The sequence below is a fragment of the Pan troglodytes genome, chromosome 7 (genome assembly GCF_028858775.2).
Source record: "Pan troglodytes isolate AG18354 chromosome 7, NHGRI_mPanTro3-v2.0_pri, whole genome shotgun sequence".
NCBI classification, from domain to species: Eukaryota; Metazoa; Chordata; class Mammalia; order Primates; family Hominidae; genus Pan; species Pan troglodytes.
The window spans coordinates 13,630,230-13,652,016 of record NC_072405.2 but is presented as its reverse complement, the minus strand read 5'-3'; the positions used below and the strand labels follow the sequence as shown (position 1 = coordinate 13,652,016).

At 46.2% G+C, this 21,787-nt stretch overlaps 1 protein-coding gene across 7 annotated transcripts in view; it reads right to left on the bottom strand.

The window, feature by feature from the left end:
* MCPH1 (microcephalin 1) overlaps nucleotides 1-21,787 on the bottom strand; it is a 253,530-nt gene that overhangs the window by 23,929 nt on the left and 207,814 nt on the right. For 4 of the 7 annotated variants that reach the window (XM_009454770.5, XM_016958874.3, XM_063815960.1 and 1 more), the window contains 1 exon segment: nucleotides 11,910-12,147. In XM_009454770.5, coding sequence (XP_009453045.3) covers nucleotides 11,910-12,147 — 238 coding nt within the window. 7 annotated transcript variants of the gene reach the window in all.

The following is a 21,787-nucleotide window of genomic DNA, read 5'->3' as shown; positions in this document are numbered from 1 at the left end:
TAAATCAACTGTGTCGTGCACCTGTGCTTTGACTATGCCCTGTCACATGAGGTCAGGTGTGGAATTTTCCACTTGTGTTGACACGTTGGCACTCAAAAAGTTTAAGATATCGGAGCATTTCAGATTAAAATTAGGAATGTTCAACCTGTATTACATGGCTAGCCTTGAATCCACTTATTTACTATGTTTTCTGTTACATTTTATAATTGTTTATCATTGGGTATGCAAATGCTAAAGATTTCAGTGAGTGGATCTTATAAAGAGGAATTTTGCTGAATGAGTTGTAACAGTTTATTGACTCTCGTTGATGTTTCTATGTAGACAACTGTATCACATGCAAACAAAATGTGTCCCTTCCTGCATAATTCTTATAATTTTTTTTCTTATTTTATTCCCTTGACTAGGAATCATAGAACACTGTTGAAGAGTAAGAGTAATACCATTCATGTGTGTCTTGTACCTGATTTAAGCCTTAAACTAAGGTTTTCACCATTCAATATTTGTTGTACGTTTTTTATAGATAACCTCCACAGTTAAGAAAGTTATCTATTCCTGGTTTCTGAAGAGTTTTTTTTTTTTTTTTTTTTTAAATCATTACTGGGCATTGAATCTTCCCTACTGCTTTTTAACACTACTAAGAAAATTAATGGATTAGAAAAAAGAAGACTTAATGCTATTCATTTATCCTTTCATCTTAGGTTAAACCACACTTGGTTATGTGTGTGTGTGTGTTTTAAAAACACAATACCAAATTTGACTTAATGAAATATCTTATTTTGGAGTTTTTTTTTTTTTTTTTCTTTTTAGAGTCTCACTCTGTTGCCTAGGCTGGAGTGCAATGGCGCACTCTTGGCTCACTGCAACCTCTTTCTCCCGGGTTTAAGTGATTCTCCTGCCTCAGCCTCCCGAGTAGCTGGGACTACAGGCACGTGCCACCATGCCCGGCTAATTTTTTGTATTTTTAGTAGAGATGGGGTTTCACTGTGTTAGCCAGGATGGTCTCGATCTCCTGACCTTGTGATCCGCCCCCCCCTTGGCCTTCCAAAGTGTTGGGATTACAGGCATGAGTCACTGTGCTCAGCCTCAGATTTTTATGTACTTGTTTACAAATGAGTTTTTTAAACCAGTATTAGGTCAAGATCAATGTAGCCTTGTAAAATGAGGTGAATAGATTACTTTTTTTTCCTGTAAAACTTTATAATGTTTGGTAAAACTTACTACTAAAACTATCTGTGGAGGGTGCCTTTAAAAGTTTGATAGACATAACATAAAATTTACCATATTAGCTATTTTTAAGTGTCCACTTCATTGGCATGAAGTACATTCGCAGTGCTGTGCAGCCATCATTACTATTAATTTCTAGAGTGTTCTCATTATCCAAAACGGGTCTCTGTAGCCATTAAACAATAATTCTCCACTCCCTTCCTGCCTACCCCACCCTTGGTAATTCAACTATACTTTGTCTCTGTGACTTTGTCTATTCTAAGTTCCTCTTATAAGTGTAGTCATATGATATTTGTCCTTTGGTTTCTGGCTTATTTCACTTAACATGATGTTTTCAAAGTTCATCCACAGTGTTACATGTATCAGAATCTCCTTCCTTTTTAAGGGTGAATAATATTCCACTGTATGGATAGACCACATTTTGTTTATTATGCATCCACTGATGAACATTTGGGCTTCTGCCTTTTGGCTATTGTGAACAATGCTGCTATAAATGTGGATGTACAATTATTCTTTTGAGATCCTGCTTTCAATTTTTTTGGTATATACCCAGAAGAGGAATTGTTGGATCATACAGTAATTCTACTTTTCATTTTTTGATGAACTGCCACACTGTTTTCTATTGTGGCTACAATATCTTACATTCCCAACATTACATGAGGTAGACACAATGTTCCAATTTTCCACATCCTTACTAACACTTCTTATTTTCTGGGTGTTTTTTTTTTTTTTTTTTAATAGTAGCAATCATAATGGGTGTGAGGTGCTGAGGTGCTATCTCATTGTGGTTTTGATTTGCATTTTCCTAATGATTAGTAATGTTAAGCATCTTTTCATTTGCCTATTGGACATTTATATCATCTTTTTTGAAGAAATGTTTATTCAAGTTCTTTGCTCAGTTTGAAACTGGGGTTTTTTTTGTTGTCAAATTGCAGGAGTTCTTTATATATCGTGAAGATTAACCCGTTATTTGCAAATATTTTCTCCTATTCCATAGATTGCTTTTCACTCTGTTGACTGTATCCTTTGATGCACTGAAGTCTTTAATTTGTATATAGTGCAATTTATCTATTTTTACCTTAATTGCCTCTCTGTGGCTTTCATGAGCTGTGCCCACCTCTTTTTCTTGCCCACCTTGCATGTTATGTGAGATGGAGATGAGGATCAATCCTTCAGGTATGAACCAGCCAGACTAGAACAAATCATGTCTGGTCTGCTCCCTGCAGCTTGAGGAAGGGAACTGGGAACTGGGTTGCCACCATGTGCCACAAAACTTTTCTGCGGACTTGAAGATGGCTTTCCTCTATCAGGCATTTGCCTGGTTGCCGTATGCATTTGGTGGTTGTTTAGAGCACCTTTTAGAGCACCTGCAACATCTCTGCAGACAGCTTCTGCCTGGTTTTAGTAGTTTCTGTGTTGGATGAGAGCTTAGCGGTTTCTCGTCTGTCATTTTGCTACCATTCCCATGTACAGGTGCCTTTTTAGTGGCTGGTGAAAGGAATACTTTTGATTGCCTATTTGACTTTTTAAAATTGTTACTTTTTAAAATTTTCTTTTTCTGTTGATACATAATTGGTTTGTTTTTTTTTTTTGGGGGGGGGAGACAGAGTTTTGCTCTAGTTGCCCAGGCTGGAGTGCAATGGCACAGTCTCGGCTCACTGCAACCTCCACCTCCCAGGTTCAAGCGATTCTCCTGCCTCAGCCTCCCAAGTAGCTGGGATCACAGGCATGCGCCATCATGCCTGGCTCATTTTGTATTTTTAGTAAAGACAGGGTTTCACCGTGTTGGTCAGGCTGGTCTCTAGTTCCTGACCTCAAGTGATCTGTCCACTTCAGCCTCCCAAAGTGTTGGGATTACAGGCGTGAGCCACTGTGCCCAGTTGAGGTACATATTTTACCTATTTAATTTTTTTAACGCTTGAGCTTGTTTAGATTTTCTATTTCTTGAATCAATTTTGGTAACATTTTTCTAAAAATCATCCATCTTACTTGTTTTCAAATTTATTGGTATTAAATTGTTCATCATGCTCTCTTATGATTTTAAAATATCCTTACGATAGCTGCAGTGACAGCTCCAATTTCATTCTTAGTATTTCTCCTGGAACCCTATCTCTTCCTTTCTTTTTCAACAATGTCAGGATTTTTAATATTTATAAGTTTTTCCCAGCCAAAGAACTCAGTTTTTTGCTATTGCTGAGCCTCTTATTTGCCTTGCTGCCATTTTGCTAACATTTGGTATTGTCTCTTTTATTTCTTTCCTCCTATGTTCTTCAGGATTACTTTACTGCCATCCATTTGTTTTCAAGCACCAACATTTAAGAAAAATTGATTAAAAAATAAAATGAGATCATTTCATCCAACTACTTTTTTCTCTTGCTGCAAACTGGGGAAGTTTGTGGAACACCAGGTTCTGTGGTACAGTCTGAGACCACGACAGTCAGTGGCTGTGTAAATAAAAAAGAGTTTTCCACTTGTTGGGCCCAGCCTAAGATCCTGCTTCTTACCAAGGAAGATTCTAAACTGAAAAGCAGGGGCTGGGACTGGGGTTCTGGGTCTTTCGGTAATTCACTGCATGACTCTGGCCTAGAAACTCAGAGGCCCTCAGTTTCCTGCTGTCTAAAAGCAGATTTCTACAGGTGATCTCAGAATTCATTTTGGGCTGAACTAGTTTGCTCAGGCTACCATAACAAAATGCCACAGGGTGGGTGGCGTACACAGCAGACATGTAGTTTTTCACAGTTCTGGAGGGCAGGAAGTCCAAGAGCAAGGTGTCACCGGGGTTAGTTTCTCCTGAGGCTTCCTGGGAGACTGCTTGGGTTGCAGATGGCCACCTTCTCCCTGTGTCCTCACTTGGACTCTTCTCTGTGCAAAAATATCTTTGGTGTTTCTTTGTCTTCCTTTATTTTATTTTTATTTTTTTGAGATGGGGTTTTGCTCTGTTGCACAGGTTGGAGTGCAGTGGTGGGATCACGACTAACTGCAGCCTCCGCCTCTTGTGTTCAAGGGATTCTCCTGCCTCAGCCTCCCAAGTAGCTGGGATTGCAGGTGCCTACAACCATGCCCAGGTAATTTTGCATTTTTAGTAGAGATGGGGTTTCACCATGTTGGACACACTGGTCCCCAACTCCTGACCTCAAGTGATCTGCTGGCCCTGGCCTCCCAAAGTGCTGGGATTATAGGCGTAAGCCACCACGCCTGGCCTCTTCCTCTTCGTATAAGGACACCAGTCATATTGGGTTAGGGCCTTGCCCTTATGACCGCATGTTACCTTATTTATGTCTTTAAGGGCCCTAGCTCCAGATACAATCATGTTCTAAGGACGGGGAAGGCTTCAACCTATGAATTCTGGGGAGACAAAATTCAGCCCATAACATGAGCTCTGTCACTTTAGGTCACTTTAGTTTCAACACTGACTGTCTAATATGCAACAACAAAAAGAAACGCAAGTTCAGCATACTCCAAAGACACAGGAAAATCTCTCCTACAGTCATAACCCAAAGCATGAATTAAGTCGGTCAATAAGCAAAGACAGCCTAAAACCAAGGGCAGCTTCCCATTAGGAGGTTGAGCTTTGAAGTTTCTTTTATGTCCATTAACCTTTCTGATCCTCAGAGCTGCAAGGCAGCTGTGACACACTTGAGCATTCACCCCAAGCACGGGAGTGTTTGCAGGGGGCTTTGTGAATTTGTACAGCAAAATAGTCTTCAAAGTTTCCTGCCACAACCAAAATGCTTGGAGCAGCATATACATGGCTGGTTTCACTTCTCAAACCAACCACCACATTTCGAATAGACATAAAATGTTGCCTTGTCTACAATATTTCTTATTCTGAATTGAATAGACAGCTGACTCCTGTGTTCTAGGATTTTTTTGGTCTGCTTTTAATATGCTTTTTTTTTTTTTTTTTTTTTTGAGACAGAGTCTTACTCTGTTGCCCAGGCTGGAGTGCAGTGGCGTGATCTCGGCTCACTGCAAGCTCTGCCTCCCGGGTTCATGCATTCTCCTGCCTCAGCCTCCTGAGTAGCTGGGACTACAGGCGCCCGCCACCACGCCCGGCTAATTTTTCTGTATTTTTAATAGAGACGGGGTTTCACTGTGTTAGCCAGGATGGTCTCAATCTCCTGACCTCATGATACGCCCGCTTCGGCCTCCCAAAGTGCTGGGATGACAGGAGTGAGCCACTGCGCCCAGCCTTAATACGCTTTTAAATGTTTACATCTCTGATGCAATTCACATCCAGTGAGTTTAGTTCTGTTGGCATAAGTTTAACGACGGGGACCCAACAGGTTAGGAAGTTTCAAAGATAACCATCCAGGACCATTCGTTTGACCAATAAATGCAGTGAAGGGAGTGCTTAGAAATTCATTTTCTGAGCAAACCTTTCCAAAGCTAATGGCAAAATACTGTTTTAGGAGCTAGCAGTTAATTTTTTTTAAAACCCACTAATGTTTATATAAATATATATATATAAACACATATATATTTTTAGACAGGGTCTCACTCTGTCGCACAGGCTGGAGTGCAATGGCATGATCACAGCTCACGGCAGCACTGACCTCCCTGAGCTCAGGTGATCCTCCCACCTTAGCCTCCCATGTAGCTGGAACGATAGGCTTGCACCACCATGCCCGCTAATTATTGTACTTTTTTGTACAGACGAGATTTTACCATGTTGCCCAGGCTGGACTCGAGCTGCTGGGCTCAAACGACCCACCCACCTCGGCCTCCTAAAGTGCTGGGATTACAGGCATGGGCCACCGCACCCGGCTGAGATATATATTTAAAAGCCTAAACATCTCAGATGTTGACATTACCAAATCCCACCAGTTTTAGTTCTCATTCATTTATATCCTGGTAGATTTCGTCTGTTTTGAGAACAACTCAAAGGAAAAATAATTCTTCATATTGTCTGAATTGTGTCTTCGAATTCTACAAACATTTTCTGAGCGGTTGCTGAGCTCCTGGGTGTGGAAACCTGGGTGGGGATAAAATGAGGCCGTCCTTGGAGGAGAGGGGCTGGAAGGGGGCAGTCCCCGTCCTCACTGTCCTCTCTGCCACTCTCCACAGCTTCTGCAGATGGCCTCCCCTCTCTGCGACTGGTTCCTTATCGAGGCAATGGAGATGTGGACTGCGGTGACTCTGATCAAGCCTCACATATCTATTGAATCAGGAAGCCCGAAGGCCTGAGGCCTCCCGAGTGGCCCCATGGGAGCGTCGTGCATTTTTCTGGTCAGTCAGTCATTAGGGGAAACGATGAATGAGCCAGGCCAGCATGAGAAGGCCTGCATGCTATCGGATTTTTTCCTGAAAACATCGACATGGGGACATGTTCAAACCAAATTTTCTTTACAAGTTATAAGAAAATCAGGCGGAGGCTAAACTTTTTTTTTTTTTTTGGCAATGCTGTTGAGAATATTACATTATGTTCCCACAATAGCATAAATGTATGTCTTATCACTTGAATGGAGCCCAGACAATAAAAGGGCGCCTGAGAGTGGAAATACGCCTATGAGAAAGGCCAAGCCAGCCTTTCGTGATAACAGCAGCAGGGAGGGAAGAGTGCACAGAGCTGACCACAGCACAAATGTTGCAGACCCTTGAGGACCGCGCCAGGGCTCAGAGCTCCACCCAAGGGCTTGTGATCCTCACCCCAGCCAAGTTCCTTCAGACCCCAGGGTCTTCGTTTCGTGACTTATAAAATGGGAATTATATGTCATGGGAGTGTTGGGGTGAAATGCAACCATTAGCAAATGCTTTCAAATATAATATGTATTACCAATATCAGGTAAAGGTAACATTTTATTTCCTAGGGCCGGGAATTTGATTTTTGTTTTCCCGTTTATTTTTATCCATATTCAACCACCCACAAGTGTGCTCTCTCAAAACGCAAAAAAAAAAAAAAAAAAAAAAAACCAACAACAACCTCATTTCTCCTTCTGGTTGAATGATTCATCAAGAATCTTGGCCCAAGTACAATACAGTTTCAGGGAAAAAAGACTCCAGGGAATGAAGAGGGAACGTAATCATGCCCTTTCCGATAACCCCGTTATTAGGCAACGCGGCGCGCGGATGAAATTCTCCAGGGAGCAAGTGAGTGAGGCGTGGCTTACATTTTGTATACTGAGCCCTGTTTAGTGACTTCACACCTCCACTCCCTGTTCTGTGCCAGCAAGGTGGGGCAGCTGGGGTGGCGGGCGAGCTGAGGGTCACCTCAGAGCTGAGGTCCAAAGAAATTCTTACAAGTAAAATAATCACTAACAATTTTTATCGTCACAGATATGGAGTTGTTGGTCTTGAGAGGGAGACCGTGCAGGAACAAAGGCTGGCGGGGGGACTGTGGTGCTAGGATGCTGCAGCCCCAGGGGAAGAGCTGTCATTTCAGTACCCACCTTCCTTTCCCTCCTCTGGCCAAAAAATACTAATACTAATAAAGAAAGGAAAAGAAAAGAAACTTCTCAGAGAGGTTCCTACTGGCTAAAAAAGTCCTGGTTCTCCACCCCCTGTGAGTTTACGACATCTGCAAAACAAGACTGTTAAGATACAGACACAATATAAAGGCACTGAAAAATGATTCTTTTTCTTTCTTTTTAGAGATGGGGTCTTGCTCTGTTGCCTAGGCTGGAGTACAGTGGTGGGATCATAGCCCACCACAGCCTTGAACTTGTGGGCTCAAGCCAAGCTCCCACGTAGCTAAGACAACAGGCATGGGCCACCACGCCCGGCTCAAATTACTCTAAGACGCCCAGGGACCCTACCTTACAAAGCAGTTGATATTCCAGTTTGAATAAATTTAATTGATTTTTTTTGAGTATTGTCTTTTCATAATTTAATTTATTTAAACAAAATAACTTCTTTTTCCATTTGGTGCTTTAAAATGGTTTGATATATTCCTAGTTTTTCAATATTGCGATATTTTGAGAATGAAATACTGTCCAGAGAAGCATTTGTTATAATGGAAATTAACGGGAGGAAAAAAAGTCTCCAAAAGACACAATGTGCTTTGTGGAAGGGTCAGGGATGATGAGGACACATCCATAGATACCATCAATCTGCCACACTTAACAAGCCTATGCCTGCCACAGGGCATTTGTGCTCTCTGTGTTTCCTCCTTTAACCAGCATGTGGGGTAAGCAAGGTGGAGGCTATGACTCTGTTTTATACATGAAGTAAATGCATTCCACAGAAAATAGGTGATTTTGGCCAGGCACGGTGGCTCACGCCTGTAATCCCAGCACTTTGGGAGGCCGAGGCAGGAGGATCATTTGAGGTTGGGGGTTTGAGACCAGCCTGGCCAACATGGTGAAACCTCATCTCTACTAAAAATACAAAAATTACCTGGGCATGGTGGCGGGGCCTGTAATTCCAGCTACTGGGAATGCTGAGGCAGAAGAATCACTTGAACCCAGGAGGTGAAGGTTGCAGTGAGCTGAGATCTCATCACTGCACACTCCAGCCTGGTGACACAGCGAGACTCCATCTCAGGAAAAAAAAAAAAAAAAAAAAAGTATGTGATTTGTTTCTGGTTAGAGAATAAGCAAATAGCCAGCCTGGACCTGGATGAGGCAGGAAACGCAATGCCCTGGACTGTGTGTTCTGTAGGTTTACGTGTGTATGTATGGACAGAAAAATAAACCTTCCTTTATTTGTACATAGCGGCAGCTACCAGATTGGAATTCAATTCACAAAGAGAAAAATACAAAAAAATCTACTTGTCTATTAAAGGATAATGTTTAGCAGAGGGTGAGAAAGGCCAGAAGTATGTACGGACAGAAAAATAAACCCTTCTTTATTCGTACATAGCTGCAGCTACTAGATTGGAATTCACTTCACAAAGAGAAAAATACAAGCCAATAAATACTTGAGAACTACGTGATCTTACAGCTCAGAGAGTGTGGGCTGGAGAGGCCTGGTACACTGGAGAGGTCTACTACACTGGAGACGCCCACTACACTGGAGACGCCCACTACGCTGGAGACGCCCACTACGCTGGAGACGCCCACTACGCTGGGGTCTGGTGGCCGGCGAGTGAGGGGACCTGTCTCACATGGGTGAGGGCTGCAGCACACACAATACCCAGATGTTACCAAGGGCACAGGCAGATGGCATAATTGGTGAGAAATCAGAAACAGGACACAAGTTACAGGAGGAAAGAAAAAGAGGCTGGGGCCTGTGGCCCAGGCCTGGAAGTCAGAGAACTCTGAAGGGCTTTGCGGGAACGAAGCCTCAGGATTAAGCAGGTAGACATTCGCCTCCTGAAAACCCACGGGCGGGAGAGCCGAGCGGCAAAACAACCGGAGGAAGTGAGCAGCTGCCGAGCAAGCGTGACTCCACACAAGGACGCAGGACCCACAGGAAGGGGCTGTCAGAGCCACCCAACCTGGAAACACGAGTGCAGAGGCAGGCTCAGGCCCTGCACAGCACACGCTTTCCAAACTCCAAAAAGACTGCCTGTTGATATGCACTGTGGATATCAATCGTGTGCACAGTTCCGTCAGCTGGCCCAGACATGCTTTCAGGCCCAGTTCTGTTCTGCAGTCCGTGGCATTTTGATTATACACTTCTCCAAAAAAACAAAACAACAACCTCTGTTTCAGAACATAGGATGTTTTGAAGGTTATATTCTTGGCATTTAGAAAAGAGTAAACAGCCTCTTAGCTTTTGGACTGTGAGTAAAATCATAGTTTTTTTTTTTTTTTGGAAGTTGGTTTCCAGGCAAAAGATGAATTACTCTGCAGCAGAGTAAAAAGTTACTTTTGATTGCCACATTTCTAAAATATATGAAAGGATGACCATCAATCATGTAAAAGATATTTGTAAAATGTCCGTAGTTAGATACGAATGTAACTTGAACAAACACAGTATCTACTTGTCTATTAAGGGATAATGTTGAGCAGCGGATGAGAAAAGCCAGAAGTTTAGGATTTAGAGACATGCAAAAGTACTAAGAAAGGAGACTCAATAGGAAACATGGAAGGAGATGGAAGCAAAGAGAGAGAAAAAGAATGAGAGAACGGGAGAGAGAGAGAGACACTGAGAGAGAGAGAGGGTATGTACCTCTAAAGTCGGGTAAGGATCTTGGCCCCAGGGGCTGAAACTAGAGTGATTCATTGTTATGGGCTGAATTGTGTCTGCCCAAAATTCGTATGTTGATGTCTTAATCCTCAGTAACTCAGGATGAGACGGTATTTGGAGATGCGGCCTTGAAAAAGACAAGTTAAAATGATGCCACTGGGGCTGGGTGCAGTGGCTCACACCTGTAATCCCAGCACTTTGGGAAGCCAAAGCAGGAGGATAGCTTGAGCTCCGGAGTTTGAGACTATCCTGGGCAACACAGGGAGACCCCATCTCTACAAAAAAAAAAAAAAAAAAAAAAAAAAAGCTGGGCATCGTGGTGTGCACCTGTAGTTCCAGCTACTTCGGAGGCTGAGGCAGGAGAATCACTTCAGAGAGGCTGAGGCTGCAGTAAGCTGTGATCATGCTACTGCACTCCATCCTGGGTGACAGAGCAAGACACTGTTTCAAAAAAATAAATAAAAGCAAATAAAAGTATGCCATTGGGTGAGCCCTAATGCAATCTGACTGGTATCCTTAGAGAAGAGAACATTTGGACACACACACAGATACCAGGGATGTGTGTGCATGGAGGAAAGGCCACGTGAGGTCACAGGAAGAAGGCAGCTGTCTGCAAGCCCAGGAGAGAGGCCTCAGGGGAAACCAACGCTGCCGATACCCCATCTTAGACTTCCAGCCTCCAGAACTGAGACAATGCGTGTTGTTTGAAGCCACCCAGCCTGTAGTATTTTGCGATGGCAGCCCAAGCAAACTAACATCTTTATCACAACCCCATGGAGGAGGGTGTGGGATTTCCCCACAGTGGAGCCCTAGGCTTGTCCTGCCACATATGACTCCACCACAGGGCAGGTAAGTTCTAGCACAGACGCTGCCCCTGCTTCCTCCGCATTCCCCAGGCCGTCCTTGCTTCACACTCTTCCTTAACCCTCTTCTCCGGGGATCACCTGCAAGTCTCCTGGAGCCCGTGTGTTAGCACGGCATGGGGTTCCAGCCTCCTCCGATCACAGCTCAGCTCCTACCACCTCTTCCTCCCCAGAATCGCACACGGCGCCTGGCGCAGCTCCATGAACGCCAGAGTGGGACATTACGGTCACACAGTGCTCACTTTATCAAATAAAAGATGGAGTCGTTCGACGTCTTTTAACACCCTTTGAGCACATGAGCAGACGGAGTGATCATGAGATGTACCTGGGAGAGGAGATGACAGGGACGGGGGCTTGGGCCCCAGTGCCGGGCGCTACCAGGGACTCTTGAAGCAGGACAAGGACGCACTGGGGAGGGAGGGTCTAAGAGGGGTGCCCGGAGAGACTGTGCCCACAGGGGTGGCTTGGGGTGGCTTTGGGTAGCCTGGATTTTTCACACGAGCCAGGGAAGTCAAGTGGGGAAGTCCAGTTAGAGTTCCCATTTCCTCGTGAACTGTACGTCTGCTAACAGCAAGGAGCGGGAATGCCGAGGGTGACCACACGACGCTGCCAGGGCAGATGCTGGAGGCTGAGACATCAACCCAGGTGCCCCAGCTGCGTGGAAGGGGGTGTGAGCCTGACGCCGCCCTCCCTGGAAACCTGTCCACAGATCTGGACCACACCACAGTGTCTGTGTGCCTGGATTCTTACCTAAGACCCATTTCTCAGACAGATACTTGACTGTTGCTTTCTTCTTTCCGCTGTAGGGCCCGATGACGATGCTGGCCTGGCGGGGGACTTGGCTGACCCGGCCTCCGCACAGGTGGACTAGTTCACAGAGCTTGGCCACTGGGGGGCTGCTGGCAGGCGAGACAAACATCACTGGCTGGTCGGCAAAGAGGGTTCCGCGGTACGGCCCTGCAGACAAGTGGCACTCACTTCGGCACAGCTGTGGGGCAGACAGAGACAGAATTACAGAGGTGGGACCACTCCAGTCTCCATAGCGTAGGCGAACTGTTGCAGTTTACTTCCTTTTTTATGAAAAGAATAGACTGAATGTAAGGCTGCCATGCTCCTGTGAATTTTGAATTCTGAGAATCCAGAGAAGATGATGACATTAATGACATAAAACTGACATTTTCTGAAGTAGCCATGCGTAAAACTCCAAGGAAACAAATTAGAAAAAAAAAAGTGTAGGCCTTTGAATTATTCCAAAGCCTCAAACAAAATATTGAAAAGCAACTGTTAGCACAGCAGAGCCATAGCTAGGCTGAACTCTCACTGAAGTAACTTGGTGACGTGTGCAAGTGACGGCAAGATTCTAATGCACTGCAAATGCCGGCTGTGCTGGGAGAGCGTCATTCAATCCAGCGCGCTCCAGGCTCTTGGCAGAAAAGGACTTTTATAGGATGTAAGAAATGCTGTAAATCCAATACCATGGTTTGGATGGGGAAAGGGAGAGTGAGGCAATGCAAAAGTAGAATTCCTAGAGCCATTCCCGAAACACGCTGGGTTTGGGGGAGAGAGGTGTCTCGAGATTGTTTCAATGAGCTGTTGGGAAACATTTCAGAAGCAGGGATGAGAAGCTGCTCTGCTTCTCATTGTGGCAATGTGTGGTCATCTGTTTGACTCAGAGGACCGCGGGAAGGCCCAGTTATTCTGAACACGCATTTTCCTAACTACGGGTTGGTAAAGACTTCTTCAGTGTACGCACCCTGCGAGATGCTATGGGTTATGTGCCATCCACGTTTTGTTTTGCGTATTTTCCCTGCTTATTTTTCCTACAATATCTGAAATTAATGGTTCACACAAATTAGAGATTTGAGGGGATGTATTTCGGGGAAGGGATGAAGGGGCCTTCTCAGAGGAGTATAACCTGGGGTGGGGTGAGGTCAGGGTCCTCTCGGTCAGGGGCAGCAGGCAAGGCTGACCTCCAAGGCAGGGGTAGGGTGGAGGTTGGGGGAAGAGCAGCAAAGAGTAAATTCCACAGCCCACATCACTCACAAAATCAGAGAAACAGTGAACTATTCTTCTGCTAGGTTCTCCTACTACTGTAATATTTAACAAAAGAGGTTCCTACTGTGAAAATACAGCTCCAGCATCAATGGAGTAGATCCGATACACTTATATACGCTCATGGAATTTGCTTTTTCTCTTCCCTTGTGTTGAATTTTATAGCATAATAAATACCGAGCCTCAGCAGCTTTCATGTGCCTTGCAGGAGACAGTGGCAGCAGGGGCAAATGATTCTTCCTGGATGGTGACTTTGTGAGTACTTTTGGCAATATATCCTGCGAGATAGGCAGTAGAAAGGGCTATTGATTTAATTTGCAGACAAAGAGACTGAGCTGATGCAAGGCAAGAGATTTGCTTTGGCAAATGGTGAGTCACACTGCAAGAAAAAGCCATGGTTCCTAGCATCACGGGGCCAAGCTGCATGGAAATGGAATCAAGAAAGAGCATCTTTCATTTTAAAGTAGGACACATACATTCAAAAAGTTAATTATGAAAGTATTTGGCCTGGCGCGGTGGCTCACACCTGTAATCCCAGCACTTTGGGAGGCTGAGGGGGGCAGATCACAAGGTCAGGAGATCAAGATCATCATGGCTAACATGGTGAAACCCTGTCTCTACTAAAAATACAAAAAATTAGCCAGGCGTGGTGGTGGGCGCCTGTACTCCCAGCTACTCGGGAGGCTGAGGCAGGAGAATGATGTGAACCCGGGAGGTGGAGCTTGCAGTGAGCTGAGATCGTGCCACTGCACTCCAGCCTGGGCAATAAGAGCAACACTCTATCTAAAGAAAAAAAAGGCTGGGCGCAGTGGCTCACGCCTGTAATCCCAGCACTTGGGGAGGCTGAGGTGAGTGGATCACTTGAGGTCAGGAGCTCGAGACCGGTCTGACCAACATGGAGAAACCCCATCTCTACTAAAAATACACAAACTAGCCGAGCATTTTGGTAGGTAATCCCAGCTACTCGGGAGGCTGAGGCAGGAGAATCGCTTGAATCCGGGAGGTGGAGGTGGCAGTGAGCAGAGATGGCGCCACTGCGCTCCAGCCTGGGCGACACAGCAGGACTCTGTCTCAAAAAATAAAATAAAGTATTTGATTGTTGAAGCAATACGGAAGGGTATAAAGTAAAAAGGGGCTTTTCCTGTTAGACACTGTTGTCTGTGTCTTCTTTATTGGCAGAACAAAGACTTCTTCTGGGGGGCACCGATCTCCACCTGGCCATGTCTTCAAGCCCAAGGAGAAGTCCCAGGATGGGTCTGAGCTAATCACGGTGATCGCAATACAAATGACTGCGCTAAGCATGGCACAGCTGGCCTCAATCCTGGCCAATGCAACCTGAGAATCAACTGCTGGTGGGATTCTGGGGGAGTTTTTCTCACTGTTATAAACAGATGCATAAGCAGAAATACTTCTCTTTGCTGGACACTGTCATGTCTAATGTGACGCCTGGATCACTGAAGCCCCCAGAGGCCACGGGACACGCTGAAAATGGCCCAGTGGGAAGGCGGAAAGCCTTGGGTCCTGAAAAACACTTCTAAGTCACTGACAGACCAAACTGAAATCATCCTTTATTTTGTTCTTTTCATGTCAGAAAAAAAGACCCCTAAATTCTTTAAGTGACTTTTTTGTTAAGTTTTTGTTTCTAGAAGCCCAAAATATCCTAATAATAATAATTTTAAATAATCCACCTATTTTTGGAAATAGCTTGTTCATCATTGAGATTATGAATAATAGATCAGTTCTCACCCCTGCCTTCCCTGCCATTTACCAGAGTTAACTGTGAAGAATTCTCTGTGTGTTTTTAAAAATCCTGTAAAATGCACACACAACACACACACATATTTATGATAATGCTTGTTCTTAACCAAAAACTGAGATCAAATCTCTATCTCACTATATGGATAAGCAGTAAATAAACCTTTTTCTAATGCAGTAGAAAAGGAAATCAACCTCTCCAATGTTTAGGATGTGACTTCAGTAGCTAGTTTCTTTGTGCCGTGACACTGCCTTCAGAATTCTGATCTTGGCCAATTTTCCTATCCAGCAAATAAAGCACCATTTCCCCCACACTGGTACATTTTAAAAAGTTAGCTGTGAATTCTAAGCTGCAAACATTAGATGCAGCAGGCGGTGTTCTCATTGTATCACCACTGGCTCTCGCCAAGGAGCCTGTGTGTTACCTGGAGATCAAGGCGAAAAGCCTCAAATGCACAAATTCTGAAGTCAACTTGCTGTTTATTATTTTCATGGATTTTTCAATACCCTTGGTAATCGCAATTTACAGCAATGTGCTCTAAACTCTAACTTCAGCTGGGCAAAGTGGCTAACACCTGTAATCCCAGCACTTTGGGAGGCTGAGGTAGTTGGAATGCTTAAGCCCAGGAGTTTGAGACCAGCCTGGGCAACATAGGAGACCCCATCTAGATAGACAGAAAGATAGATAGATAGATAGATGGATGATAGACAGACAGACAGACAGACATAGATAAGCAAGCCCGGCATGGTGTCACATGCCTATAGTTTCCGCTACTTGGGAGGCTGAGGTGGGAGGATCACTTGAGCCCAGGAAGTTGAGGCTGCAGTGAACTGTGATTGTGACCCTTCACTCCAGCCTGGGTGACAGAGCGAGACCCTGTCTCAAAACAATACAACTCCCCACCCCCAACAAAAACCAATGATTCTAATTTCATTGCAAACCTTTACACACACACACACACACATGCACACACCCCAGAAACAGGAGTGCGTGCAGGACATGTGGAGGGGACAGACGTAAGTTGGGGAACGATGGCTCGGTGGCATCGTGCTGTTTTATTTTTGTTGTTACCTCAGTGAAAACCTCAGATATAACCAGGCTCATCTATTTATATATTGACCCAGAAGTTTCTAGCTAAAAAATGTTAAAAGATAATTTTTTAAAAATCATAACTTTTGGGAAGCTGAGGCAGAAGAATGGTGTGAACCTGGGAGGAGGAGCTTGCAGTGAGCCAAGATTGCGCCACTGTACTGCAGCCTGGGCAACAGAACGAGATTCCATCTCAAAACAAAACAAAACAAAACAAAAAAAACACTCCCCCCTCCCCCCCGCCAAAAAACCCATAACTTTCATACAGGTATAAAATAAACACAGTGTATTCATTTTACTTAACTCACATGCTATAACTGGTTCAAAGGACAATCTGAAGAACATATTTAATGATTAGGAATACTGATATAAACTTGCTAATGGACAGAAAATATTGGCTTTCCTACAAGGTAGGAAGCATTCCCTCTACCAGACAGAATTCATTTCCTGCCCATAGACAAGCGCATTTGCATTGCCAGCAGCTATTTACAACTTACGAAGCTGTAAAACAGCTCCCAAGCAATGAAGGCTGCAAGCAGATAAGCTGGCAGGCCGTGAGCAGGCCTCAAATGGAGTTTTACAGTGAAGCACAAATGTTCCCCTACAGAATCCAAGATGTCTCTCTAAAAGAAATCATGAAAGAAGAGGGGATTAAGTGGAGCTTATGGACTGCTCCAGGGTTAAGTGGCCTCCAAAATAAACAACAGGACTGCTCAGTAGTCAGAGGGAATTTTGGGTGGGGTTTGAAAGAGTTCCAGCTTTCCTCTGCTAATGGTGACATAAAATGTTCATTTCATACCCATGCATATACACTGATGTATACATGTAGTTGAGGAGGCAGTGGCAGAAGCCAGAAGGCTTTCTCTGCCAGGAGCTCCTCCTAGGAGCCCTGGGTTGCAGAGGGTGAGGACTGCTAGGAAAGTCTGTCAGTTAAGGCCGAAGGGACATTAGCTTTGCGTTAAACCACATTGGCTGTGCTTGCGCTTGTGTCTTCACCTGATTTAATGGGTTTTAGCTCACACTCTCCAAATCTATTTACCTCCAAGTCAGTTAAGGCAGACTGTATTGTTGACAAAGCTAAGCAGAACAGAATTTCCCCATGGCTTCTAGCTTCAAGGAATCCCAGCTATTTATCCATCACCAAGAAATGAAGCCCCATGGGTGGCTGATGGTTCATTTACTCCAGCCCAGGGTGTTGGATTTCAATTAGTGCATTCGCTTTTCCCTCTAGGTAGAGCTCACCCTTTAAAGTCACTCCTTGGCTCGCTAACCGTTTTAAGATGCACTTTCCCACATCAACAACGATACAGGACGTGTCTTACAGGGCTGTAGTTCTCATTCACAGCATTCTTCCTCTGAGTGGTCCAGGAAATACTCGCAGGCCTTACAGTCAAGTCACCTTAGATTTAAAGTACGGAATACACGAAACCTTCCTAACTGGTAAAGCACTCAGTAATGCAAGCTCCGGGTGCAACGCAGTGGTTCTTAGTATAGTCAGAGTTATGCGATCATCAGCACAATCTACTCACACCCTCCTCAAGGTATTAAATAAATATTTCAGAATCCACAATGCGGCCAATCTCATCAATAACTTTATTGAATCCTGGAGCCCAGCACTCAGGGGTTCTCTAAAACCCTGCCCCGCCTTCCCCTCCAATTGTGGTGCCCACTGTCTCTTTTAAATAGACTCTGTCCTCATCAAGCCTGTTCTCTGTCCCCCAAATATGCCATATCATTCCTTAATGCATGCGTTTTTTCCCCAGTTCCCTACAATCTTATAATTAGTGGTTACACTGATCTATATGTGTGTTTAAACTCATAGACTTGTATACAAAAAAGTCAACTGTACTGTGTACATACATTTAAAAGATAAAATGTGTTCTTTTAACGCTTACATTGGTCTACTTTCCACTTTTTCTTGGATCCTGGCAAGGCCTTCCTGTGCTTCCTAAGACATAAAATCCTCCTCCCAGCGCCTGCCTCCTGCCCCCAACTCAGGGCTGAGCCACAGAATCAGTGCACTCATCCCCACATCACCCCCTGCAGAAGTACCTGCACATTCGTTTGTTGTGTCATTAAGTGAAACTCATTTCATTGTGAGTATCAGGCTAAGTTCTGAGGATGCAAAAATGCAGGGACATGGTCTTTGCTTCCTCAGGACACCCTAGAAGTTACAGACATTTCATGGACAGGAAAGTGGGAGCCTGAGTGGGCTTGGGGCATTTAGGGAGGACTTCCTGTTGGTGGCATGTGACATGGAGTCGTGAGCAGAAAGACAGTACCTCACGGAAAGCACACAGGAGCCCCTCAGGTCCTGAGACCTGGGTGTCTGAAGACTCACGGCATGTGTGAATGCAGCCCAGGGTCACTAGGAGTGAGGGACGAGGGGATCGGCAGGCAATAATTGCGAGAGCTAACTTGCTAAAACATTCACATGCACGCCAAGTGATGAGGTGTGGACCAGACCGTTCGTGCTTACGCAGTGTGAGCGTGGTTACTGGGGACCTTGGAAACCTGAGCAGATAAGGCCATGGGGGGATCCGTGTGTGAGGAGGCTCACTATGCAGACAACGTGGAGGACAGATGGAGGGGTTGAGATCAGGAAGACCCAAGAAAAAGGGATGGAGTAGGGTGGGGTATGGGGTTGGGGAAGGGAGGGAGATTCAAGACAGAATGAAAAGTCAAACTCACCAGGAATCCAGTAATGTGACTGGCTTCCTGTGTGCAAATGGGGAGGTGAACACTAAGATACCACGGGGGCCACACAGGCATTTGTAAGAAAGCTCAGCTGTCGAGGTTTTCAGGTTTCCAATGAATAATCCATCTTTTTTTCCCCCAGCTTCAATACCAACTGAGAGGCAGATATAGGCATTGAACTACAGAGACAAGTCACGTTGATTATTCATAAGGCTGGCTGCAGATTGGGCATTAGGCCAACGGACATGTGTGTTTGCTAATCTCCTCTAATGACTTAGAAAGACCACCCACCAAGCCACATGGGCACTGGACAAAGGGCCTGCCTCCACGCAGGGAGGGACAAGAGGGGGCGAGAAGGCAGGCTTTTTGCAGGAGGCAGTACGTAGTTGTGGTAAGATTTGATTAAGTTGGTCTTCCTCTGGAGGAGATGGGGGTGAGGGGAGGAGGCGCCAGCCTGGCAGCGGAAAGCTATAAAGGAGGCAGGCCCCTCACCACGCATGGGAGGAGGCAGGCATCTGAAACCTGGGGCACCTGACTGTCCTCCATTGTGAGTTCTGTCCAAGCGGCCAAGCTTTGGTGAAAGCCCTGGCTCTGCACAACCGTCTCCAAAAGCAGATCCTAGTGCTGATCATTGCAAAAGAGGTGAAGGCAGACCCAGAGGCCACCATTTGGAAAAACAAAACATTTTTAGGAGTTTAACCTTCTAAAATAATTCTCAGTGTAGAGTTACACGTGACAATGTGGCCTGCACTGAGCCCATCAAAGTCGGCATTAACTGGTCTTTGGCAACGGGGAGAAGTACAAACGATGTCTGCAGCCCCTGGACCTTAGAAAAACCAGAGAAATAGGAATGGAGCACACCATTAACTATTCTGGTAATCACTTCAATCCCATAAAAATGAAAAAGGTCTTCAGATGGGGAAGTCATGAAGGCTCCTAAAACTCTGCATGAAACCTTCTCCGTTGGCAATCAAAAACATCCCTGCTCCTGGCTGCCACCTCAAAGCATCCTGTTCCCTGGCCCTCCACAAGCCAGCTCCAAACCCCGTGCTGCCAGACGGGGGTGCCCACTTCAACCTCGCTGTTACTGTCATTCCTCTCGGCCCTGATGACTCTGTCTCTATCTCCATCACTGATCCTGTCCCACTTCCTGGAAGTCTCAGGACATCCACAGGTGCCCCTTCCAACCCCCTCACCCCCCGGTCCCTTGGGCTCCTCTCTCCCCGGGGAACTGCAGAATCCCTTGTAGCTTCCTCCGTAGCTGCCACCTCCCACCTTGTCTGCAGCCCCAGGCCCCTGCCCAGCGGATGCGATTGACTCCCGCCTTCACCCCTCCATGTCCCAGCCCCTAAACCAGCACACAGCCCACCACCCTCCGTGACTCCCTGGCCCTTCTCTCCACGTCGGACTGAGTCAAACCACAACCCGGGTTAAATTCAGATGCCAAGCTTCTCTGCACCGGCATCGCCGCGGGTGAATCTGGCTGCTGTGCTAGTCCCCTGACCGTTGGCCGTGTGGCCCTCCGTGTTTCTAACCACTGTTTCTCCCCGGCTCGTCCTCCCCTCCTCACTGCCCATTCCCGTCTGCCTGGCCTTCAGCCTATAAGCCCTTTCTCACGCTCAGCCATGGCTCCCCACTGAGGACAGTGGAGTAACAGAGATGTCTCCTGCTTCCCGGCACCTGCTGCAGGCCTGCCTTCCTCAGAACCCCAGGCTGCTGGAGAGGAACCCCCATATGGAAGGCCGATCCCCCAGCAGGCCAACCCCATGCCTCTCGCCTTCTCAAGGACACGCTCCATCAGGTCTTCCTTCTGTCCTGTTTGTCATGTTTTGGCTCAAAACCATCACAACAACAAACAACACAAATGCTGTTATTTCTCCCAACCTGCAAATCCCTTCCCTCTTCACTTCCTTTGCATCTTTTTGGAACAAAACTTCTTGAAAGAGTGGCGCACGCCCACTAAACTCACACCCTCTGCCTTTGCTTCCACCACACCCACGAAATTGCGGGGTTCACAGGCGGTTCTCAGTCCTCTTCTCAGAGGCCCCACCAGCTGGGAGAAGGAGCAGGACATGGAAAGTGCAGATAGCAAAAGCAGGTGAAGTGGCGATGTGAGCGGAGGAGGCGCCCAGAACACCAGGCCAGGCAGGGGAGGTCGGAGCAGAGGCAGGCCAGCCAGCTGGGCAGAGAGGGCCGGAGCAGGTCCGCAACCAGCGGTGCCGGACGCAGTGGGGCTCAGGAAGCCCAGGGTGAAGGCTGCAGGGATGAGGACATGCACTGAGCGGGGCAGGCACTGGTGCTGAAGAGCACGGGTGGGGGAGGATGTGGATTAGCCAGGTCGCAGAGGTAATGGAGAAAGGGGTAGCCCTCAAAAGACAGGCAGCAGCACTGCCAGGCGGCACGTGGAGAAGGATGAAAGCCTCAGAACAACTCTCCAGCTGGGGCAGAAGAGTTATCACGCCCGGGAAGTGGGCTGGCTGCGGAGGAGAGGAGGTTGGCCTTGGGGAACGGGGGCTTGGCTTAAATAGGCAGAATGTGATGGGGCAGCTAGTCACCAAATTAGGCAGAGTGAGGGGGTGACACTGTGCTATAACGAGAAATAGGTATTTGGTTTCTGCCCCGGGTTCCTAGCACTGAGCCCCTAAAACCCTTGGAATTCCCCGAGCGATGCAGGCAGAAGAATGTCCTTCATCATTTATCTCAAGCCCTTTCCAACCCTACCTGCGTGTATGCTAATGAGGTGGCTCCTGGAGGCTGGGGGCTGAGTGCCAGAGGAACTTGTCCAATCTTTGGAGGGTTGAAACTTTCAGCCCCACCCCCGCAAGGTCTGGGGTTCACTCAATGGCCAATGATTTCATCAGTCCTGCCTATGTAATGAAGCTCCTTAAAAACCCCGACGTTAGGCCGGGCGCGGTGGCTCACGCCTGTAATCCCAGCACTTTGGGAGGCCGAGGCGGGCGGATCACCAGGTCAGGAGATCGAGACCATCCTGGCTAACACGGTGAAACCCCGTCTCTGCTAAAAATACAAAAAA